The sequence below is a fragment of the Ixodes scapularis genome, unplaced genomic scaffold, assembly GCF_016920785.2.
Source record: "Ixodes scapularis isolate PalLabHiFi unplaced genomic scaffold, ASM1692078v2 PGA_scaffold7__128_contigs__length_106722199, whole genome shotgun sequence".
In the NCBI taxonomy this organism is placed as follows: Eukaryota; Metazoa; Arthropoda; class Arachnida; order Ixodida; family Ixodidae; genus Ixodes; species Ixodes scapularis.
In genome coordinates this window covers 43,259,891-43,285,266 of record NW_024609882.1, presented here as the reverse complement: position 1 = coordinate 43,285,266, position 25,376 = coordinate 43,259,891, and the positions used below count along the sequence as shown (strand labels likewise).

Genomic DNA, 25,376 nt, shown 5'->3' with positions numbered 1-25,376 from the left:
GGTTTTTTCTTGTAAAATTACAAAGCGTACCTCCCTTCCTGTAAAAAATAGGGCCAAGAAACTTGCCAGGGTCAAAGGTGGGTGGTGACACAGATGACCAAGTCCAGTAGCGGGGTGTGTTTGGCGTTCGTATTGATAGATGGCGTCGGGAGCAGCGTCTGAAGGTGCAGCCGACCAGTGAAAGAAAGCAAAGCAGACGACACGCAGACGAAATCCGTTGGCCGCAAAAGTGTCGTCGTTATGCAGACACATTTTTTTTACTTAAAGTTTGCTTTTATTGTCCGCATTTATTTTTTAACCGAAGGTACATTTCAAAAACATTGTTCATTTTAATAAACCACAGTGGTTGCGAGCCGTCGCGACAAGGAGGTAGCGTCATCTATCAATACGAACACCAAACACACCCCGCTACTTGAACCCTGTCGTCTGTGTCGCTGCCCGCCGTAGACCCTGGCAAGTTTCTTGGCCTTATTTTTTTACAGAAAGAGAGCTATGCTTTGTAATTTTACAAGGAAAAACCAACCTGTGAATACACCTTTGACGAAAAGTTCAAATTGCTACGTGCAGGCGTCAATTTTTACGGTCCATTTTAGATAGAGCCTGGTGGCTTTGACCACCCTATATAACTGCTTTAATTTCTTCTTCTATTCCTTTTCTATTTTTGTTTTTTGTAGACAAATTTGATTGTGTGATTTTTAACCAAACCTGACCCACTTTAAAGGGACCATGAAATGATTTTAAAATCAAGTTTCATCCACCGCACGTCGTAAAAGGTGTGAAAAGAAACACAAAAACACAAAAATGGGGAGCCAAAAAAAATTATTTGCTATAGAACTTTTAAAAGAAAACTGGACTCTTTTGCGCCTTCCTTCCTTCGCCTGTTCACTACGATACATCCGCGGAAATGGAGCACGTCAGCCAAATCCAGGTCGCCTATTGGGTAAGAGCCTACCTCACGAGCACCGCGATCGTAAACAATAAATAGCCGGCGAATGTTTCCTAAAAGTTTTGTTAAATAATATTCAGATCCACATTTTGTAGCATAATTAGAGATGTGTGGCGAAAATTGCCAAATTTGATAATGCTGAGAGCCAAGCGCCATCTATCGTGTGGTAAACGAAGCAGCTACTGCGCGTGCGCAGTAGGGCAGGGCCGACAGTTACTTGGGTGACGGCGACCATTGATGGCGACCGACGAACATTTATTTTCTTTGTTTTCCTTCCTCTCAAAACTCTGACTGACTGAACGTTTATTTTTCTACGTGTTCTTCCCGCGCGTGCCGACTTCAAGCAGCAAGAAAACAGTACTTAAAACAGACCACGACGAACAAGAACGCTGGATCCACCGACTCCGACGAAGCGAGCTGCTCAGAATATAGGCCTAGCAGGCATTCCGACTCGGCGCTGCGTTGCTTCGTCGCAAGACCGTCTGCCTACGACCCGCTGGCGTGCTAAATGGAATATGCCCGCGCGACCCTTGTGGACCCTTCCCGTATTATAGTTTGATCACTGACCTCAATTCTAGATTAAGAGGTGAGGTCAATCTCTTCCCCTTGTTTTCCGAGGCAGTGTTGACGAACACTCGTCGAAAAGGGACTCTCGTCGATTCTATCTTCTTGTTTCGTGTGATATAGAGCTGAAATAAACGCCGTATGGATTACCTTCGTAACACGGTATGACCACTTTGTTATTGGTATGCCATTTTTATTCTGACAGACTGCACGTCACTGTCGAGCTATAACAGTTCGTGGGAGGTATACGTACAACCCCGGTCCAACCTTTCTTTGCCGAGTGTCGCGTCAGTATCGAGTTGCAATCGTAAAAGAACGGTCCCGAAGCGCTTACAAACAGCGCGAATACAGCACTTCCATCAAGCGCGCGTCCGCTCCGAGTGTAAACAGGTATTTACGTGGCTCTTGCTGACACTCGTAGTTCAAACGTATCTTCTTTAACGTCGGCTCGCTCCTGCATCTCCGAGGCCGCGAAAAACGCCATCTACGTCGCTTTGCAAACGACTGACACGGGCCGGCCCTTCTGCCAACAATGACAGGGTGGTTGACTTCTGGAGTCTTCACCGGAAGACTCGCTGCACTTCTCAACAGGCATACCGGCGTATGGGACTAGTCCCATGCTGTCGCTGTAGCGCAACATATCTCATTGAATTTCGCTCAGCTGCGATGCGGCGATAAGAGGCGCCGATTCAGGAAATACGTCGGTGACATCAGCGCAGTAAAACCTACCGGCGCACCCCAACTCGTTGCCGCTAACACTCCCATTCTCCTACTGCCGAGAGAACTTCCGGTTCCGGAAACGGCCTACGTCACGGCTTGTTTTGCGGTCAGTTGGAGAGAATGAAAAAGTCGATATTTCAATAATTTTTTGTGTAGAAGTTAATAGACCGAGACGAAAACGGATGCCTGTTCGGCATCCAGTGAACATTGACGGTTTAATGTAAAAGTTATGTGGAAAAAGTAAAAAGGTCATTTCATGGTCCCTTTAAGCATTGCCTCATCTCTCGAGTTTTTCTGCATCACAACCATTAATGTTTCCAGGATCAAGACCGTGCTGGAAATCATGGAGTCCGGATGGTTGGATTTTCAGTTTCTTAACATATCTGTAAGGAAGTGGGTATTGTGACTGACCTAGTGACCCCTATTGGGGTGGCATCGCTCCACCTTGGCAGCCAGTTGGAAACTCCACCAGTGACAGCTTCCATGTTCTGGCTCATAGTGAAGCGCCGCCCTCTTGAACTCATTCTAATGTGCCCACAGCAACTTCGCTTTCTCTGCGCCTTCCCGTGGTCATGTTTGTCGATCTAGCTCCGAAGCAAAGGTTTGCCACCTTGACAGCCCAAACCTATCCACGCCCAGCGTTGCTCTTTTTGTAGTTCAACCCTCAGGAGTTGCATGGCCAGCAGGAATCTAGTCTTCTGCCCCGCAGATAGGAGCATCAACGGCGGCAGCATATTGCTATATTTTTCGTTTATCTGTGCTGGAAGACGCTTCTACAAAGCTTTTGTGCATTCGACAGTTGCGAGATCATTATGGGATGACTTTAACCATTGCCGTTCATTGATAAAATCTGCATGAGAAATATTTTTCGCTCCTCTTATCATGAGGTTGCCAGTGATGTGATTGCTGCGCCAATTGCGCCAAACTGCGCCAAGGGCCCAACCCTGCTACATCCTGCTACTTTTTGCCAAAATATGGGTAATCTGCGCCAAGCCTGCGCCAAAGAACCAATTTTGGTCGCCTTGCAAAACCGAAACTAAACTGAGTGCCGTGATTGAGCATGCGTGAGCTAGGTGGCGCAAGCGGCCGTCCGACAGAATGTACCCTGCATCAATCGTCCATCCGGTCTTGCATGGTTTTTCCCGCCATCTCTCGTTTCGCGCTCTCGCCGTCTCGTGGGTCTCGTCTCGCGGCTTTTTAAAACTTTTTCAACACGTGTCGCTGGACTGTTTTTTGGTTGAACAGTTATTTTGCCTACAATTTTGGGAACCTGTTGGCGACCGAGCAGAGTTGCATGGTTTCCGTTTCGATCGAACAGCCATCTCCGCTCGCGCGACGAAGCACGTGCATCTGCAAGCCTGCCGAAGTTGCCCTGATGTGCATGCGAACATAAATGCACGACAGAGGCACCAGCCGGGACGCTTGCATTCCATTGCTTTATGTTTCCTTACTTTTGACGAAAATCGGGCACGTCGGGATACAGTAAAACGGTGGCAAGTGGTTTTTCGGAATTGCTCGGCTACGCCTACAGCAATGTGTGTTGTGTGTTGTGGGATGTCTCAATGTCTCTCCGGAGAAATTGCTAGTGATAATTTATTACTAGCCGAAGGCAAAACGAGGCTTGCAACAGCCTTGCAGAAAATTTCGAAAAGCAAAAAGAAGAACACCCCTAGTGGCAATGCACCTTTGTCTTGTGTATAATTTCGCATTGCACTGCAGTTTACGTGTTTCATCAGCAGGAGACTGCTTCCATGTATTATATAACCAGTCAAGCTAATGCTGTGATATTTACTACTAAGCTGGTCATTTTCAAATATGGTTTAATATGTGCCAATATGTGTCATTTCAGTTACACGTTGAAAGACTCCCAAGTGGTCTAACTTAACCATAATTTGTTTATTGCAGTGAACAAAGTATCCTTCGTTTGTACAGCACTTAAAACAAATATTTTTATTCGTTTTACCAAAAACCACTTTTCCAGCTCCGAATTAGTGTTTTGGCTGCTCCAAAAGCCACTTTTTTTTCTCCAGAACACTGTTGTTGCTGCTCCAAAGAAAACTTTTGCTGCTCCAAAACTCTGTTTTGGCTGCTCCAAAAGGTGCTCCACAACGGCTTAGGCCAATCACATCACTGGGTTGCTCTTCTCTCGCCAACGGGTCGAGTAGGTGTGCTGGGGTTGAGATCATCACGGCGGTTTTAGCCAGCACATGGAGAGGACTTGTGTCCTCAATTTCCAGCTCCCGTGTAAAAAAAAGGTTAGCACCGAGCGTGGCCTTGAAAGTTTTGTATAGCACCGTGCTCAGCTAAACTGACATTCATTACAAACAAGGGTTGGCTACTACGCAGGTTGTCTATGCAAGTCTGGCCGTGTTCAGTATGAAATGCTTCTGCCAGGAGCCGCATTGTGGTGCCAGTCTTCTCACACAGTTCCAATATACTCACGGTAGAGGGTCTTGTGGGACGTACATCCAGCTTGAACTCTAGCAAGTTTTCATACTGGTTAACCTTCACCCTATACTCTTATATGCTCCAAAGGTTTCCAGCTCGCTCTAGTTCTTTTGTATTGTGATTGAATGCGCCCACCATAGTAGCCGGTGACATAAAGGAGTGTCGGCCGTTATTGAGTGTTCACATACCAGCCATCTTTAGAGTTAAGACGAGCTGGCACTTGAGCAGTCAGTTCAACTGCTGCCAAATTGGTTCCAGCAAATCTGCTGGAACGACATTAATGGGGGAAAGAAAAAGAACTAAACCATTGTGTTTACGGTCCAACTGCATCCCCCATGCTTCTTGAGTTTTGACATTGGTAGAGCCACCCACCATGCTTTCAAGATCCAGCAGCACTAAAAATTATGTTAATGAAGAAAAGTCTGCACACTAATAAATTAGGAATATGTCAGGATAAGATCATCCGAAACCGCCCTTTACAGGGTGCGGGTAATGCACTTTCTAAGCGCACCTTTAATAGCTGTTTTCTAGTCCTTTGACCATTTTCCCTGTCTGCTCGAGAAAGGCATACTCATTTGGAGTTGGTTGGAATAATCGTTAGACTTGTAGCTCCATTGTTTTTCTTTTTTTTTTTCCCCATGCGCTGGTCTCCCAGAAAACCGATGACCCTGAATGGACACCGGAGAAGAGGCCGGGGGGACGGAACATAAAGAAGGAACCGGTATGCTTTGGTACCGCACGCTAGTCTCGTAGTTTGTGATTTTATCAATCCCTTTCCTACTTCGAAACTAGTCTGGTTGCCTTTTGTCAACTCGCAAAGCGATCACCACGGCATGAGCGTCACAGCTGAGCTCTTCTTGCCTTGCAGCCGCCTCCGGTCGTGCTTCCCGACAAGCGCGTCATCCAGAAGGTGGGGATTCGTCTCAGGAATCTGCTCAAGCTTCCCAAGGCACATCGATGGGTCTGCTACGAATGGTTCTACTCCAACATTGACCAGTAAGAACACAGATGCTCTTGTTCCTGACGAAGAGCTGGGAAACTATCATACCTTCTCAACGAATAGCTGCTTCAGTGCATTTGAGGTACTACCGAATCCCAATTGATGGGTTAAAATTTAAAATGTCCGACTCCCAATTCATTGGTTCAAATGCCGGCTGAGGTGCCCACAGTCTTACAGAGGTACATTGTGGTAGTGGTGCCATGGAACACTGAGATTTCGGCTGTATCTCAAAGTTCTGCTAGTGACCAAAACTTTCTTTTTGGTTAGTTCATATACTCCGTTCACCGCTGAGCTGAGTTGGAAGCTACTTGCTCGAACCGTCGGACCAGTCGTAACGTCTATCTTTCACCGTGTAATCGTGCTTCCACCATATCCCCTCACGTATAGTGCAGTCGGGTGATAAAAGGGAGACAAGGAAGGAAGACACCAAGTGCAACTTTCCTCCCCCCTTCCCCCAAACAACAATTAGCTCTTTCTTTTCTTTTTTTAGGAGTAAGGAAATTTACACTTTGAGGGCAGTGCACTGTACCTCATTCATCATTAAGCTGACAGTGTGGGGTATGGTAAGCAATTGCAGTGCAAACACTGCAATTGCTTTCTTGCCTGTATGTCACAAAAAGCTCACTTTGTGACTTCTATCATTTTTTTTTAAATTTTATCTCCGATAGGTGGTTGTTGTTTTTAATTGATCCCAGTTATGACCAAATTTTTACACCGTTTCCGCATGCTTCCTTTATAGCGTGCAACAGTGCACAAGAAAAAATGTGCAATTAGTAGTCCTTAAAAATCCCCTCCCCCCTCCTCCGAAATGGAGTTCTGGATCTGGCCCTGAGGGAAACACAGTTCATGGGTCCGGTGAGCATGTCGCACCCACCACCCTGTCAGCTTGGGGGGGTAAACAAGGTATAGTCCTTTGCTGGGGTTTCCAGGTGATACTCCTTGATCCGTTGTTTTGGAGTAGCAGCATTCCCACTGCACCCTTAAAAGTATGGGATACAGCACTGAACTTCAAAGGCGGCACTGTGTTTCCAAACCCACTCGTGATACACGTCCATCTGCAGAGGATGGTTAAGGGTTGAAGCTGTAGTGTGAAAGCATTCTGCATAGTGGAGACGATTTTTCGTCTTTTTCTTTGTTCCACTCTACCTTCAAGACCACTCTTTCAAGGAGACAACGAGTTCTGTGCCTACCTGAAGCAGTCTTTCCCTCTGCTCAAGACCAGGAAGCTGACACGTGTCCAGTGGTGCAAGATCCGCCGCATCATGGGCAAGCCCAGGAGGTTCGTTCAAAGGATTGCCCAAAGCCATTTTTTTTCTGGGCTCAATCGTGATGGTTTTGAATGTTTAGTAGGTTGTAATGACCACTCAGATATGTGAATCTTACTGCAGCAATTTTTGTTTTTATTTTGAGGCTCAGGTTTTCAGTGTAGGCTTTGGGTCGAGCATCAGAGCACAATGTTTGTGCTCCGGTGGACTTTATTTTTTCTGCAGTAAGTTTGACTTGTTTAACTGGGCATTAGGGCAGGACGCACCTTTAATATCGGTGGTTTGTACTGAGTGGACTAACATTTATGTGCACCTAGTCAAATTTGAAATTGGGCAGCTTGCCATTTGACAGTTCTTTATTTTTCTAATAGATAGGGCCGTTGTGAGCCGCCTCGGTGGCTCTGAGGCGAGAGCGCCGGCCTACGGATCCCCATGTGGCGGGTTCGAATCCCGGCCGAGGTGCCCGCAATCTGACGGAGGCTTATTGCAGAGAAGGCGCCGTGGTAATCAAGATTTCGGTTGCACATCAAAAGATCCCCAGGTGGTCGAAATTAATCCTCAGTCCTCCGCTGGGGCGTGCCAGATGCCCGTCGTTGGTTTGGCACGTAAAACCCCCAAATTTGACTTTACGGCCGTTGTGAGTAAGCCACCATACTTACTAAAAAAAATAGTCAAAACGAAAAGAAAATGGAGCTCCTTTAAAACAAGGCTATCGGTGAGCGTTAATTCCATAATGCATTGTTGCTTCGCATAATCTTTAAAATAGATCGCTAGCGAATTGGCGACAGGAGGAAATCCTTCGAACCAATGTTTTTCATGGTTCTGTGGTAGTACACTGAAATGTCTCCTACTCCGACACGCACGGGGCTTGCGTGGGCTGTCCAGGACAGTCTACGGAGATGTCTACCGTCATAAAGGCGTCTTTTGGTAAAACGTGTGCAACGGCAATGCTCGTCAGCCTGTCTCAACTTCGGGAGAGCTCCGAATGGCAACACTGTCCAATTTGCTGCAGTGTCCAAATCACGGAAGTGCCCGATCTACAGTCAAACCCAAGGGATAGTAGTGTCCACAATACGGTAGAGTCTGAGCGAGAGAAATATTGAGCTTCAAAAACCCCTAAAAAAATATCTTTTTTTTTTTATCAGTTTGGTTGGGACACGTATGTCAAAAAATAAATTTTACGTGAAACAAAATGTTTTTAGAGCAATATTGCCAATGAGAGATTTATTTGAAATTCTGCACGCAAAGTCTATGATGTCGTGGGTCATTCCAGAATGACCATCTCAGTCTTTCGCTCTTTCCACCTCAGCGTGAAGGCGAAGTCGATCCACCTCCCCCACGCGCCCGGAATGCAGAGAGAAAACAAGTGAAAAGGAGGTGCCTACCAACCAAATCTCATCCCGCGCCATCAGTATTGCTCTAAAAAAAAATTTTTTTCACAATAATTTAATTTTTTTACCTGCGTGTCGCAATCAGATTGTTTAAAAAAAATTTTTTTCCTTTTCAGGGGCTTTTTAAGGAAGCGTCAAAAGTCACTGAAGTGTTTGAATTAGGAAACACTGAAGAGTTTTAATCAAGGCCCATTCACACATGGCGCCAACTCGGCTCTGAAAATAGCGCCTATTTTTGCAGTGCCGACATCACACGATACAGCGCCATTCCTAGCGATGGTCTAGCCCCCCCCCCTCCCCCCATTTATTTACAAATTGGCTTTTTGAGCCCCGCCGCTGTGATTTGTCGGCGACATCCCCGCAATGCCCGTGCAGGTGTTCGCCGTCATTCTTCGAAGAGGAGATCCGCTCCCTCCACGAGCGAAGAAACAACATCCGACAGGTGCAGCAGCGGAAGGTGCTCACCGCGGACAACTTCAGCAACCTGCCCGCCGATATACCGCTGCCCCTGGTCATCGGCACCAAAGTCACCGGTACTGCCCTCCCATACTCTCTGGGCGTCCTTTCGAGGTGACGAGTTTTATTCCTTTCCGGCGTTTAAGCTCGCTTGCGGAAGCCCCAGGACGGACTGTTTGAGGGATCCATCGACGCCGTGGACACCCAAACTGCGACGTACCGGACGAAGTTCGATCGCTCCGGGCTCGGTACTCACTCGGTGCCGGACTTCGAAGTTCTGGTACGCTTCCTCTTTGGGTATCACTTGATTGCAGGACGTGGCAGCGAGTTCCTTTGCACTCCAAAGAGTCAGTCGGTACCCGTGTAACCATTTAACGAAAAAACTCTCTTTAAAGGGCAACTCCGCTCAATTCCAGGAATTTCGGGGTTTTTGGTAAATACATTAAGGTATACTAATAAACAGCTCGACGTCGTTTGTTTCTCAAAAAAGGAAATATAATTCTCGTAATCCTTCTTTACTCCTGATCACGAACCGAAACCGAAACTGCGCCCGCGCCTGGCAACATTGGTCTTGCGTCGTCATAGTCTGGGATAACCCACGTGGTACGAACGTCACCGCACGACCTTGCCGACCGCGCGGACGAACGGATTGGCGGAGCAAGCGTCGTCGCACCGTGTCGTCTGCTCCACGGTCTCTGCTATCCAACGACGTGTGCATAAACCGCGGCCGCAGAGTGTCTTGACGCTGAAAAAGGCAAGTTGTTTTAAAGTTATGTTTTGGAACCATTAGTAGTTGAAGTTAAGTAAACCACTCGGAATATGCCAGGCATCGCAGCACAAAACGTTGCTCCGAGACGCAGCAGGTTCGGTCTTTCCGACGACAAGCGCGGAGCGCTCGCTTGGACGCTCATTAGCGCATGCGCGTTTTGGATCACGTGGACATAGGTATGCACGCTGCTGGCGCCGCCTGTAGGCTGCGCCTCAATAAAGTAAAAAACAAGAAAAAAAGCGGTCCCAGACTATGACGTGCGGCGCAGTGTTGGCTGCGCCAACACGCGGTATTGACTGCGTTGTTCTCTGCGCCGCACATCGGCCGCTAGAATTAGCAGATTTCGGAGACTTGAGGCATCTCAAACTTTGTTTACCAGTTTAACAAACTTTTAGGCTTAATTACGTCGTAAAACTTGACGTGTAGTCTTATGGGTGATACTAAAGAGAACTGCGTTGTTTTTTCAGCATCGAAAATGAAGCGGAGTTGCCCTATAAGGTCTTGTGCCGACAGCGTAGAAGCATCGGAAGCGAGTCTCGGTTATTTTAATTATGCCGTATTCATCCCGGCACCTTTCATTGAATTTTAGTGGTCAAGTGGAACCTACATTCACATCCTTGAAAATGATCACCGTAAACAACTTAAAGGGATGGTGAACCGAAATTTGGATTTCAAAAAAACAATGCAGGAGATGTAGGCGGGACGCTACAATCCCTACAACACTACTCGTAAGGCGATATCTCAAATGGACGGCCGTATTTTTGGAAAAAGAGGTCGAGATTGAACCAGGCCGACGAGGCGCGTGATGTCAAGATATCTTGTTTCCTCCTCTTTTCGCTTCGCTCCCTCAAGGCAGCGAGGCGGAGAAGACGCGAGGTCGTTCCCTCTCCTTCTCGGAGAAACATGACGTCAACATTTGTGCCAAATGTGCCTTTTTTTTAAAAAAATACAGTCATCCATTCGAGATATCGCTGTATGAGAGATGTTTTTGTGTTTGTAGCATCCCATTGCACGCTTTTGCCGCGTGTTTCGGGGAATCCAAATTTCGGTTCAGCATCCCTTTAAGAAAACCAAATTTTCACGACTTGGAAAATGTTTTGAACGGCCCATGGTAACAAACAGGTAGTATAACACTCTAAATCGAGAAATTTTGTGCCTGCAAAATATTTCCGAAGTCTGATATATTTTGAGCTCGCAATAATAATTAATTTACAGTATTGAGTTCTCTAAAAATATGCAAGTAATGGGGGAAGGGAACCGAAAGAAGGGAACTGCTTTACCAGGAAAACTGCTCTTTTTCTCATTCACTTTTTTTTTGTTTCGCATTTCAGAGCATCGACCCTCCAGAGACCATGCCCAAAGCGTCCTTCCTTCAGAGACAACGGCCTCGGCACATCTTCTATGTCACTCCTCCCAGACCCATTCCCTACACCCAGGGGGCACGGCTTGTGAGTCTTCTTCCCGCTCAATGTAGGCCAGCTACACACCTCAGTCTGTGTCGCTGGTTTGGCGACCCTTTCTTCTTTGTATGCTCTACAGAAGGTGTGGTAGTTCTGGTCGAGGAATTACGGCATATAAGGTGCCAGAACCCAGTGATGGACTTGTACTATGCATCTAAAAGCAGTGTCCTCATTTATGCGTTTACTTTATGAGTGAGCCAGCGGTCGTCCCCCCTACCTGGGCGGAGACGCGCAGGGCTTGTGCACCACACTTGCTTCCGTTCTACGAGAGAGCTCAGGCGATAGCCGCGTGCCTGGGTTACGAAGAGGAGGAGGAGGGGGGAGAGGGGAGGGCAGGCAGGGACGCTGGCACAAGGTGCACTCCGATGAGAAACCAAAACCTGCAAGCGCGTCCAAATTTAGCATTTTTTCAAAACGCTGTGGAATGGTCTATAGGTTTTATATATCTTCCTAATATTTGTTGCTTTGTTAGTTTTTGACAGTGCTTAGCAAGTGTTGCCCGTTTTGCATCCAGCATTGCCCGTTTCGCGTCCAGCGTAGCAAAGAGAAAAATAATTATGCTTACAGTTTTGTAATCATTTCCGGTCCGATTTATGCTTTTCATGGTTATTCAAGTGGAAATTGGAACAGTGTTCATAAAAAGCGCGAACCAAAACGTGACCGAGGGCACGTCTCGTTTCAACCAGTTGCTTGCATGTCACTTGCGACGTCGCGCTTCTTGGTCCCACAACGTCACGCGAACTCCACTTTTCCTGGCGTTTCCCGCAACTGTTGAGGCTTCGCCGCAATCGATCCCAGTACGATTATTACCGCGACTGTTTCATTGATTTGCGCTGCTCAGAAGCGCCAGTTTTGGCTGAAATTTGGGCAACATTGCCTGGGACATGCCTGGAACCCAGTTCAATCGCCAAGAAAATATCCGAAATTGCCACGGTGCCAGGATCGTATCTCCAATTGGCGCGCTTACCGCGCCCAAAAAAGTGGTCCCTGAATTTCCGCCCGGTGACGTCATAGAAGACTCAAGCTGTCACCAGTCGTAGTCCTGGCGGCGCCTCGGCAGTGGTGGTGGATGTAGTAGACACACACTCTGCTGCGGGTTGCTCTCCAGTGTGGCAGTCCACTGAAGCTTCAGCGGCCAGGAGTTCGGACACGGCGACACTCGCATTTGTTCGTGCTTTTCGCCAGCGTTCCTACGACCAATCGCCAGGATCGCAATATCCGACAGCATTACAGTTTAGCCTCTACGGCGTCGCTTGTTGCCGCTTCGGAACCACTTTCGACGATGGGGGTAGAGTAGGACGCTAAGCGCACCAGTCGGAGACGCGCTGCGGCCACCGTACTGAGGCTCGTAAATTGTGCGGTTCGTCGAAAGGGCAACGGGTGTCTGGGAGCAGATTTGACATGCATTTAGGCACTCAAGCGGGCCGAGGTAGTGAAACATTTCGTCCCAAAGGAAACCTGAAGTTGTCCTTTTAACGCTCTTCTTTGGGTCCTCAGGAGAACGACCCGCTGCTGGGAGGTTCTCCGTTGCGGCCCGGCCTCTCTGGCGGCGACGAGACGTCCACCGTGGGCGGCTTTCCCGTTGACTTTCTCACCCTCATGGTAACTCAATCTCATTTCCTCTCGGCTACGAGTGAAAAAGTATGTTGGGAGAGGACGGGAGTTGTGCGCAGAAGGCGCGACGAAATCTCGACGACACAACCGCCGTTGATCCGAATTTTGGAGTGGCACGAATTTCTTAAAACTGCCGGCTGCAGTGATGTTCTCATGTAGGATGTCTTATATTTTGGGATAGTGAAAACGCTCTGCAGGGCCGGAGCAGTTCATGCAGACAAACGGTGCGAAATGCCACGGAGCCGTGGTCAGCGACCACAGCAATGGCGTCACATACCCCAATGTTTGGAAGTGAAACCACGTCCAGTGTCGGCTCAGTTGTGCTTGGACGGTGCCAAACGTAGAATATCTCGCGATATAGAGGTTTAACCACTTGACTGGGGCGTGCATCTTTAGCACGGCATTTTTCGACGGAGGCTATATTAATGCCGCCATTTGTCGAACACAGTACCAAACACGATGAATTTGTGTTTGCCGGGTGGTGATAGAGTTTAATTGTATTGGTGAGAAATATCTAGGATTTCATGTTTTGGAAGTTTATCTCTCGCGAAATTCGGAGTGTGTTTTTCGGAGTTCATATTTTGTGGGAGATTTAGGGTTTATCGGAGTTTATTTTTGTTAGATTCCCAATTCTTTGAATTTTGAAGTTTAATTTACTGCGTAAAATCTAAAAATTCGAAAGCAAAATAAATAAGGTCTGGGTACTATGACCTGTTGTCCATAAGGAACCCAGGCGCGCTAAAAGGCAAACCCCCTTTTTGTCAGTACAGTAAAACCTCGTTATAACAAAACGGGATATAACAAACTAATGGATATAACAAAGCAATCATAATTCCCCTTGCTTGCTAATAGTGGGAAGAAATGGACATTGGCTATAACAAACTAATGGTTATAACGAAATAATTACGACCGCTCCTTCAACTTTGTTATAACGAGGTTTTACTGTAGTTCCAAGTTTCAAAATAAACTGAAGTGGAATCTCTCCAGGACCACTAACCTTGTGCTCTTATAAAGTTTAGTTGTAAAACTCCGCCTTTTTTGCTGTTTAATTTGTCGCTGTGACCTCGAAATTCGGAGTTTTCCAGATAAAACCAAATTGACAAAAAATTTACCGCGAAGTGTTTTTTCGGATTTATCCGAAAACACGGAACCTTAGAAATATCTTTGTTCTTCTTGTTTTGGGTCATGGATGCTTTGAAGTGGCACAAAGCTTTGACAGACTCAGGAATTGGGGGGCTGCTTGGGCAAAGTGACTATGATGACTCGGACAATGAGTACATTACGCTTAGTAACAACGAAACACCATCATGTGACGACCACGACGACGGAAGGGACCTGCGCAATGTGCCGACGGCGAGCACATCTGCGTCCTCTACATTGCCGTTGCAGGACAGCAAAGTCTTAAGAGCATGCATTCCTTTGCAAGGAAAGCATGCTCAATGCAAGGAGCAACGCATTATCAAAGCATGAAATGCTTTTTATTGGAACCATCCAATCCCAAAACGTTATCCATCCGCCTGTGCATTTCTCGCTAAATTTAGCGGGGAAACTAAAGTGGTGGTTACGTCGCATGAACTGACATTGCGTGATCTTCGCATCAGTTAACTTTTACCATCAAAGTCAGTGGGGAAATTGATGTGAGCTGGTACACCAATTTATTTTCCCCACTAAATTTGGTGGGAAAATACAGACGTTTCGCCACCTATGCAGGTGGCATCTTCAGTATACACTGACACAAATGAGGTGAGGTCGACCAGTCTACTTATCACACACGTCCCCGTAAACGTCCGGCAGGGGGCCACGGTTGGTGTTGCACACCGATGAGTCACGGCGAATGCACCAGGACTCGACGAATTTTCTTTGCCCCCACCTTTGTTCTCGGGCCAGCGTCGTCGCATTGTCCAGGTCGAAACTGTGTCCTGTCGTCCAGCAGTGTTCGACAAGTTCCGTCTTGGACCGCGTGGCATGGGTGGCCTTGGCAACGTCCCTTTTGTGTTCTTTCAATCTCGTTGCCCTCTTTCTGCCCGTTTCGCCGATGTAGGTCGCGTCACAATCCCCGCACTGCACTTTGTATACGACCCCCCTCTGACCGTCTGCAGAGGTGCGGTCCTTCGGTTTCGGGAACACATTCGCTAAGGTATAATGTGGTTTAAAAACAGTTTGTACGCCCAGCGGGCGCAAAGCTCTCCGAACAGCATCTGACACGCCCTGGACATAGGGAATAGATACAATAGACGTTGCCCGCACTCGTGACTCACTCCCCCTTCCCCTCTGCATTCGCCTCTGCGTATCGTTAATAAACGTCCTCGGATAATGGCGCCGCTCTAACGCACCAACCACATTTTCTACCTCTTGCAACCGTAGCTGCTTGTTAGAGCACACTGCATCACAACGTGATAAAAAGGTTCTTACAACGGACCGTTTGTGTTCGGTCGGGTGATGTGAGTCAAAGAACAAAAAATTTCCGGTGTCACACTGCTTACGGTACACCGTCGTTTCCACACTGCCATTACTGGCCCGGCGTACCAACACATCCAAAAAAGGCAACGCATTTTCTGTCTCTGTTTCGTACGTGAACTGAATGGCGTGGTGTACGCTGTTCAGCGCCACGTGGAAAGCATCTAGGTTAATTTTTTTCAAAATTACAAAAGTGTCATCTACGTACCTACAGTACATTTTCACCGGAAAGGGTACTGAGTTTAGCACTCGTGTTTCGACGTGCTCCATCATTAAGTTTGCTACGGTAACAGAAATAGGACTTCCCATAGGGCACCCTTCGATTTGATGGTAAATCGTGTTGGCGAAACTGAAGTATGTTTGATTCAGGCAAAACCGCAACAAAATTATAATATCCTCCACAAGTAAGGACGTACGACTCTCCAAATTACAATCTTCTTTCAAACGCGCCTCTACATAATCGATAGCCAGGCCAATGGGGACATTTGTAAACAATGAGATAACATCAAAAGACACCATAACATCGTCATCATCAAGCTGCTGCGTACGGACTTCGGTTACAAAATCGCGAGAGTTTCTAACCGACCTAGAGTTGTCCTCAGTTAACGGCTTCAGCACTTCAACCAAGAACTTCGACAGGTTGTAAGTTGGTGAACCTACAAAAGACACGATAGGACGGAGAGGGCAGCCCTCTTTATGCACCTTAGGTAGCCCGTAGATGGTTGGAGTGGCTCCGTCCGAAGAAAACAGTCGGCGGTACAACGTTTGATCCAAACGTCCTTTGTTACGCAGTACCCGTAAATGTTCAACGAGCTGGCGCTCTGACTTTGCTGTCGGGTCACGGTTCAGCTTCATAAAGTGCGAGGGATCGTTCAAGATGTTGTACATTTTCTCCTCATAATCCTTTCGATCTAGCAACACAGTAGCCTTTCCCTTATCTGCCGAAAGGATAACGATAGATTTATCTGATTTGAGATCATTTAGCGCCGTGCGTTCCCCAGCGGTAAGGTTCGTCCAAGTGCTTTTTGCATTCGCCAGGACACTTACAATTCGGCTACGAGCCAAGTTTACCCCAGTTGTATCCTGGATATGCCGCAACTTCTCCTCAACCTCCACGATGATATCACGTTTGGGCACTTTCCGTGGGGCAATTGCGAAATTCAGGCCCTTCGACAATAAGCTCATGTGGTTGTCCGAAAGACGTTTCGAGGAAAAGTTATGCACTGCTTCTAAACTTTCCTGTTCTGGCCGATGGCGAGGTAACAACTGGGACAACTTCTGGCGATGGACTTCGGTGCACTTGCCTCTTTCCAAGTCTTCAGCTTGTTTGTGCGCCCTGATGATGTCGTGGAAATCATTGGGACGAAGCCTAGAGCGGAGACAGGTTTCCGCCGCGTACACACGACGTCTTACTTGCTGTATTTCTTGCTTGTTATCCTGTATTCTGGCTTTCAGGCAGTTGCGGCTAAAGTTCCGTGCGAGCGTGCGGCCATAGGGGGTGTCGACGAGGGTATTGCAGTGGAGACTTCTGGGCACCACGTTGTTGTTCAGGCACTCGTAGTTGAAGCGCAGGTGACATTCCAGCCGCACGATCTTCGTAGACTGGTTGATGTACTCCCTCACAGTGCCAAGGAGAATACTTCCGTAGAGAACTCGGATAAATGCAAAAATGTTCCAAAAGCCGGGTGAATTCATGATTGAAAAGGTTTACTCCGACTTAACATAACAAATTAATAACAAAAGGTACAGATGTTTCGCCACCTATGCAGGTGGCATCTTCAGTATACACTGACACAAATGAGGTGAGGTCGACCAGTCTACTTATCACACACGTCCCCGTAAACGTCCGGCAGGGGGCCACGGTTGGTGTTGCACACCGATGAGTCACGGCGAATGCACCAGGACTCGACGAATTTTCTTTGCCCCCACCTTTGTTCTCGGGCCAGCGTCGTCGCATTGGATAATGCGACGCATTGGATAACGCGACCTGCGTCGTCGCATTGGATAACGCGACCTGGATAATGCGACGACGCTGGCCCGAGAACAAAGGTGGGGGCAAAGAAAATTCGTCGAGTCCTGGTGCATTCGCCGTGACTCATCGGTGTGCAACACCAACCGTGGCCCCCTGCCGGACGTTTACGGGGACGTGTGTGATAAGTAGACTGGTCGACCTCACCTCATTTGTGTCAGTGTATACTGAAGATGCCACCTGCATAGGTGGCGAAACATCTGTACCTTTTGTTATTAATTTGTTATGTTAAGTCGGAGTAAACCTTTTCAATCATGAATTCACCCGGCTTTTGGAACATTTTTGCATTTATCCGAGTTCTCTACGGAAGTATTCTCTTTGGCACTGTGAGGGAGTACATCAACCAGTCTACGAAGATCGTGCGGCTGGAATGTCACCTGCGCTTCAACTACGAGTGCCTGAACAACAACGTGGTGCCCAGAAGTCTCCACTGCAAGACCCTCGTCGACACCCCCTATGGCCGCACGCTCGCACGGAACTTTAGCCGCAACTGCCTGAAAGCCAGAATACAGGATAACAAGCAAGAAATACAGCAAGTAAGACGTCGTGTGTACGCGGCGGAAACCTGTCTCCGCTCTAGGCTTCGTCCCAATGATTTCCACGACATCATCAGGGCGCGCAAACAAGCTGAAGACTTGGAAAGAGGCAAGTGCACCGAAGTTCATCGCCAGAAGTTGTCCCGGTTGTTACCTCGCCATCGGCCAGAACAGGAAAGTTTAGAAGCAGTGCATAACTTTTCCTCGAAACGTCTTTCGGACAACCACATGAGCTTATTGTCGAAGGGCCTGTATTTCGCAATTGCCCCACGGAAAGTGCCCAGACGTGATATCATCGTGGAGGTTGAGGAGAAGTTGCGGCATATCCAGGATACAACTGGGGTAAACTTGGCTCGTAGCCGAATTGTAAGTGTCCTGGCGAATGCAAAAAGCACTCGGACGAACCTTACCGCTGGGGAACGCACGGCGCTAAATGATCTCAAATCAGATAAATCTATCGTTATCCTTTCGGCAGATAAGGGAAAGGCTACTGTGTTGCTAGATCGAAAGGATTATGAGGAGAAAATGTACAACATCTTGAACGATCCCTCGCACTTTATGAAGCTGAACCGTGACCCGACAGCAAAGTCAGAGCGCCAGCTCGTTGAACATTTACGGGTACTGCGTAACAAAGGACGTTTGGATCAAACGTTGTACCGCCGACTGTTTTCTTCGGACGGAGCCACTCCAACCATCTACGGGCTACCTAAGGTGCATAAAGAGGGCTGCCCTCTCCGTCCTATCGTGTCTTTTGTAGGTTCACCAACTTACAACCTGTCAAAGTTCTTGGTTGAAGTGCTGAAGCCGTTAACTGAGGACAACTCTAGGTCGGTTAGAAATTCTCGCGATTTTGTAACCGAAGTCCGTACGCAGCAGCTTGATGATGACGATGTTATGGTGTCTTTTGATGTTATCTCATTGTTTACAAATGTCCCCATTGGCCTGGCTATCGATTATGTAGAGGCGCGTTTGAAAGAAGATTGTAATTTGGAGAGTCGTACGTCCTTACTTGTGGAGGATATTATAATTTTGTTGCGGTTTTGCCTGAATCAAACGTACTTCAGTTTCGCCAACACGATTTACCATCAAATCGAAGGGTGCCCTATGGGAAGTCCTATTTCTGTTACCGTAGCAAACTTAATGATGGAGCACGTCGAAACACGGGTGCTAAACTCAGTACCCTTTCCGGTGAAAATGTACTGTAGGTACGTAGATGACACTTTTGTAATTTTGAAAAGAATTAACCTAGATGCTTTCCACGTGGCGCTGAACAGCGTACACCACGCCATTCAGTTCACGTACGAAACAGAGACAGAAAATGCGTTGCCTTTTTTGGATGTGTTGGTACGCCGGGCCAGTAATGGCAGTGTGGAAACGACGGTGTACCGTAAGCAGTGTGACACCGGAAATTTTTTGTCCTTTGACTCACATCACCCGACCGAACACAAACAGTCCGTTGTAAGAACCTTTTTATCACGTTGTGATGCAGTGTGCTCTAACAAGCAGCTACGGTTGCAAGAGGTAGAAAATGTGGTTGGTGCGTTAGAGCGGCGCCATTATCCGAGGACGTTTATTAACGATACGCAGAGGCGAATGCAGAGGGGAAGGGGGAGTGAGTCACGAGTGCGGGCAACGTCTATTGTATCTATTCCCTATGTCCAGGGCGTGTCAGATGCTGTTCGGAGAGCTTTGCGCCCGCTGGGCGTACAAACTGTTTTTAAACCACATTATACCTTAGCGAATGTGTTCCCGAAACCGAAGGACCGCACCTCTGCAGACGGTCAGAGGGGGGTCGTATACAAAGTGCAGTGCGGGGATTGTGACGCGACCTACATCGGCGAAACGGGCAGAAAGAGGGCAACGAGATTGAAAGAACACAAAAGGGACGTTGCCAAGGCCACCCATGCCACGCGGTCCAAGACGGAACTTGTCGAACACTGCTGGACGACAGGACACAGTTTCGACCTGGACAATGCGACGACGCTGGCCCGAGAACAAAGGTGGGGGCAAAGAAAATTCGTCGAGTCCTGGTGCATTCGCCGTGACTCATCGATGTGCAACACCAACCGTGGCCCCCTGCCGGACGTTTACGGGGACGTGTGTGATAAGTAGACTGGTCGACCTCACCTCATTTGTGTCAGTGTATACTGAAGATGCCACCTGCATAGGTGGCGAAACGTGTGTACCTTTTGTTATTAATTTGTTATGTTAAGTCGGAGTAAACCTTTTCAATCATGAATTCACCCGGCTTTTGGAACATTTTTGCAGCCTTCTTTTTCTCTAGCTGCACGTCATTATCATCATCGTTATTACCATTTTTCTTTGTTCATTGGCCATTCTGCAGTCGTGGATTTGCGCTTCTCATCTCGTCTCGGTGAATCGTGTTTTCGGACCATGCTGGCTTGGGGGACGTCATGGCCCCATCTGTTCTTCCGCCGCCATAAAGTGTCACTAAGAAGCGGAAAGTACTCTACCATAACGCTAGAAAAGGCAGCAAATCTCAAGCTAATAGAAAGTGGCCGAATGCAAGCAGAGGATTGACCTGAAGCAAGGCTCTATTGACAACTTTTTTAAAGGTACACTGACAGGGTATTTATGCTCGCTGAGGCTTTTAGTTGTACGTGACGTAGGAGAGCCCAACTACCCAGAACAAAATTTGCGGCTCAAAATTCGGTTTCTTTCTGCCCGAATCATGAACTGGCCGATTAGGGTCGCGCTCATTCTCTTTTCCGCGGTCATTGGCCGTTTTCTAAGGTTTAGACATGACCACCAAATTTAATCAAAGTTGTTGGTCATCAAACCAATATTTAAAATAGAAAAAAATATGACACCCATTTTTTGTGGCTTCTAAAAAGCTGCAAATACGTTGATTAAAAAAAAAAGTTGCACAGAGAACCGGAAGCATTCTGTGCGTTCACTGTGTAATTCTCAACATGCCGTCGTTTCGCATATCGTGGGACTCGCAGGGACGGCGATGGCAGCGGACGACGGGCGTGAAACCTGTACTTCAGAATTCTCATTCGTGGTACCGGCAAATTCTGTCTTCTTTTGAAAGGAAATTTTTGGAATGATCAAAAGATATGGTATTCATCCCATACGACACGCCCTACCACCAAGCCGATTTGCATGAAGATGTCGCTGACCCGTCGCCCCTTTCTCGTGGCTGAAGACATCGCTCGCGCAAACGTCAAGCACGAAGTGCGTAGTTTGAGTTGAATATGCACGCGTACGATTTCTTTACTAGGTGCGAATGTGGCTGATGCGAGGAGCTGCCCGACTTCGACCCGGGGAGTGCTTTTGCTGAAGGAAAATCGGCAGCAAACTTTCCTCCCTACAGTTGACTGGTTGCATTACTACTAACGAAATTGTTTCCCCAGTAGCTCAGTGGAAAAACGTCCGCTTCACACGCCGCGGAACCAGGTTTGATTCCAAATAGGGTGTACATTTTTTTTTTCATATGTTTTGCGATATTTACTTTTTTTTTTTTTTTTTTTACAATTATCATTGAAAAAAACTAAATGTTGTGGACGAAACGTCGCTGAACTACATGGTATGGGATTTCCTTTTTAACTCCTGCGAACTCAGTGTAGTCACTTTCCACAAAATGCAAGGTGCATATAAATCTGGTAGCGTCCGCTATCCGACGTGCCCGTAACTGTTCTGCAGGAATTGCAGCCAGCCATTGGTCCCGATCCCGTTGATTTTTCGGAAACTTTTGCAGACCCTGCCGCACAACGTCACTTTTTTCGGACAGAGGACATGTGAGGCAGCTCTTCACGCAACATCTTGGGGTCATTCTTTTCGGAGCCGATCACGGAAATTTACCACGGGCACTCACTACTCATCTTCAACTCTCCAATGTACAAAACAACTCATCTTGAAGTGCCGAATAGCGAGCGGAACAAGCATAACTGCTAAGGAATCGCACAGCAAACGGTTCCCGCTTACAAATCGTCTGCGGCAAAAAAAAAAAAATTAGAGGGGAAACTACACCTAAGCTTTCCTTATGAGTTGTGAAGGCGAAAGTATGCAAGCCGCTCATCCGCTCCCTTTTTCGTCTGCTGCATACTTTTCGTCGTCGGTCAGCATGTGTGCTCCCCTGGGCGCGGTGAACTTGGACGCTCCGTGCTCAGGACACTGATGGACACGCAGCACCATGGAGTGAGCAGTCGTGGAAACTGACGAGCGCAGCGGCCAATGGGAGCCCTGTCGACACGCGCCAGCCAATAGAACCGAAGGATCGGGGGAACTATGTACCGTTTTCGCGCTTCAAACTGATGACTTCAGCTCGCTCCATGAGACAGCTAATGCTTTTGCATTAAAAATGCAAGGTCGGGTATAGCCACATGGCTTTTGCCACTCACTCTCTTCTCTGCACTTCTCCGACCTTCGTGCCTGATTTCGGTTTCGAACAGCTGCATTTTTCGGCTTTTTGAAAAACATGTGACTGTTGCACACCATTGATTGGGTAGTCTTCCTACACCATAATAAATTGCCTGGCAAGAAATGAAAAAAATTTTGTGGGGGGGGGGGGATGCTTATACGTAATAAAGGCAAGTTTTTAATCTGCTAGTTTTTCTAATTGCTGTATTATTCAATTATTCAATTGTTTTTTGGCCCCTGCGATGTCCAAAAAATAGGTCGGCGACTGTATGTAAATAAGCAGGTTCAAATTTTTAGTGCAGAAACATTTTTTGACTATTTCTGAGTGAAAATGCTTTATGAGGCGAGGCACGTTCACGTGCCAAGAGAAATCTCTCCACTTGTGGGCTTGAACTTGTCTCGTATACGGAAAGCCCTTGCATCACTTGTTTACAACTGGCGCGAGTCTATCTTTGGACATTTTAGTTCGGCAGCCGGTCTCGTTATCGCAGAAATACAAATCATTGGCAATCTGGAACCTATCTTCAAAAAACTTAACCCGATGACCAGTAGCTCTCTCCGTCTCCGCACTATCCCAAAGCTGTTTTCGTTTACGGAATGTTTCCTGGCAGAAGTCGTTTGGAAGGGAGATGCTGGAACCTTTTAACTTAAGGCAGTTCTTAAAAACCTCAATTTTTTCGTTATAATCACGGAACTTCATTATAATCGAATATAGTCTATTATTCGTTCAGCCGTCTGTACAGTCACACCGAGACGACCATGAAAGAGTTCCTCAAGTACTTTTGATTGAATGTCGTCATGTGTTTCGTTTTCAGGCTCGGGAACTCCAAATATGATCATGCCGTTTTCACGGCTCCTGTCTTCATGAGGTCGGTTAACGCAGCTTGTTGATTTGTAACCGTTCTTCGTAATTCGTTTACTGAGCTATGCAGTTCCATGATAGCTTCTTCGTTCTTTTTTATTGCGACTAGTGAGTTTTCAAGACGAGCAGTCCTTCCGCTCATTTCATCTACGGAAGTTTGGAACTGATTTTGCTTATCTTTGATCTGTTTTACATCGTTGGTTATGCATTTTTGACCTTCAAGAATTTGTTCTACCATTATTTCAAGCTTTCTGGGGTTGCGATATACTACTACGTCTCCGCAGAGCGTTAGCAGTATCTTTTTATAACAAAACGACATACAAGAACTAAACACTTCGGGGCAAAATGACATACAAGAAAGGAACTCTCCGGGGCACAGCAGCATGAATAAGCAGCTATTATCGCTTTTGTAGCATCTACCATAGTTTCGGTCGCTCACCTGAATGGAAAACAGGAGCGGCATGTTCGATGCGTTTCATGCACGGCTGCTGGGCCCACTGAAGGACGAAGTGGCAGTAGCTGGTCTTTATCGTAGTGCTGGTGTCCCATGGTTCCGAGTTCTCGTGGTTTCCATTGGCTGTGCCTGATATCCGCCCATGCGTGCAGCAGCATTTGAATGAAAAACAGGAGTGGCATGTTCTATGCGTTCCATGCACGGCCTTTCCAACGAAGGTACTAATGCCATGCTAGGCCTCGCGAGTGAGGCGCTGTGCCGTTCTAAAATTTGAGAAAATGGTGCCTTTCTCGCATCTTCTGCGAGCACTCCGCAGCTCAGGAGCACTGAGGAGTTGAAAATGTTTATTTTCTTGGTAACTACGGTGCTGAAGTTTGCCAAACTTTGCCATGTTGCTCATTAATAGTTAGAATTGCCAAAACTGCATAATTTGAAAAACACTTTTTTTTTTTTGCAGAAAATAAGCATTTTAGGGTTGTGTCCCCCCCTCAACACTTCGAAAAGTATGAATATATCACCATTTATCTCGAAACAAATATTGAATTTCGTATTAATGGGCACTACTATTTTAATATCCACACAACACTAGTGGTTTTACATGTTCTAAATGTGCCTATTGGTGATGTCTTAGAAAAAAATACCCAACAAAACATAACGGAGTTTTAATGCGAAAGCATTAACTGTCCCATGGAGCGAACCAATGTCATCAGCTTTGAAGCCACGCCAAACGTTGGCCAAATGACGCCTAAAATCTCCTTTCCCAAGGGAAGCCGATTTCTGGTGGATTATGCTCCTACAGGGAGTATTCACTGGCGGTCATAGCTGAGCTCGCTGCTGCTTTCTTACCACCGGGGAAGAGAGAGGGGGGAAAGATGCTTTTGTACGAATTTTGAGTGGCAAGTTAATCTTCTATAACCTTCCAGAGGGAGAATAGCGACGTTTGGGGAAGCCTGGGACCTACAAAGGAGAGTCCGGGTGATAAGAGAATTTCCCCTTCCCCTCTTCTCTTGCGGTTGCCCGACAGCTGACGGGAAACTCTTCCCGGGCATGCGCTGTAAGCAGTTACCTCAAATATGGCATCCAGTGAATACCCCCTATTGGCTGGCACGCGTCATCAAGAAACAAGGCTCCCTTTGGCTCTCATTTGGTGCAATTCCAAAAAAAGCCACCAGAGAAGCCCTTTCCGTGGCGGCGCGGCGCATGCAGCAGCGCAGCTGCCGGTAAGAGGTTGGAGCAGTGGCGGCAGAGCGAGAGCCTGTCCAAGCAGACTCCTGAGAGGCCGCACAGTCGAGCTTAGTGCGGCACAGCCACCTCACGAAAGCGCCCCCTCAGCCATCCGCCGGTGACACGTGACTGTCGACGTTACTGCGCCGCAGACAAACTAAGGGAGCGGAAGAACGACATTCATGCTTTCGCATTCATAACTCATAAGTAGTGCCTAGGTGTCCTCGGACGTTTTTTTTATCGCAGGTAGAGCAAGTGAACTGCAAGTATGTATAACACAATCAAAACAAGCATTGCAACGCCGTTGCGCATAACGTTACTGGCATGCACAGCAGCGAACGCTGCTTCGCAGCGGTGTTGCAATGGCGCCAGCGGTCACCGCTGTTGCCGCTGCACCGATCGTGCGAAGAACATACACGGCCGTTGCCACCGCCGTGCGGCAGTGTGCGGCGGCTCATTGTAAAAAATGATAGCCCACCTGATCTAGAGCACTGGATATTCTAAGTTTTTCACGTTTCTTTTAATTCAACTTTCGGATCATTCGACCCAATTTCGCAAGTTCTGTCAAGCTCGAATCAACGGAAGTCGACCGTACCTTCTGTGTTCCCTTTTATATTTCCTGATTCCTTTCTCTCCTCATGCAGGTGCAACTCTCCAAAATCCTGTCTCTAAAGAGAGAAAAGATTGACAAGCTAAGGGAGCTGAACACACAAGCTGAGAAAATGGCAAGTAAAAAAAATGTGGACTTCAAATTTCCGTTGCCTGAGTAAAGTTTCCTAAAACCTGACCATTTTTATG

The 25,376-nt window shown here is 47.3% G+C and overlaps 1 protein-coding gene across 2 annotated transcripts in view; it reads left to right on the top strand.

Moving 5' to 3' along the window:
* The window catches only part of LOC8050724 (protein lin-9 homolog), a 39,522-nt gene that overhangs the window by 3,207 nt on the left and 10,939 nt on the right, over positions 1-25,376 (top strand). The window contains exons 5-12 of one of the 2 annotated variants that reach the window (XM_029971759.4): positions 5,334-5,399; positions 5,547-5,674; positions 6,832-6,957; positions 8,710-8,867; positions 8,937-9,070; positions 10,891-11,007; positions 12,517-12,621; positions 25,223-25,303. In XM_029971759.4, coding sequence (XP_029827619.3) covers positions 5,334-5,399; positions 5,547-5,674; positions 6,832-6,957; positions 8,710-8,867; positions 8,937-9,070; positions 10,891-11,007; positions 12,517-12,621; positions 25,223-25,303 — 915 coding nt within the window. Of the gene's footprint in view, positions 1-5,324; positions 5,400-5,546; positions 5,675-6,831; positions 6,958-8,709; positions 8,868-8,936; positions 9,071-10,890; positions 11,008-12,516; positions 12,622-25,222; positions 25,304-25,376 lie in introns of both variants that reach the window. The other variant, XM_029971758.4, reaches the window with a different exon arrangement.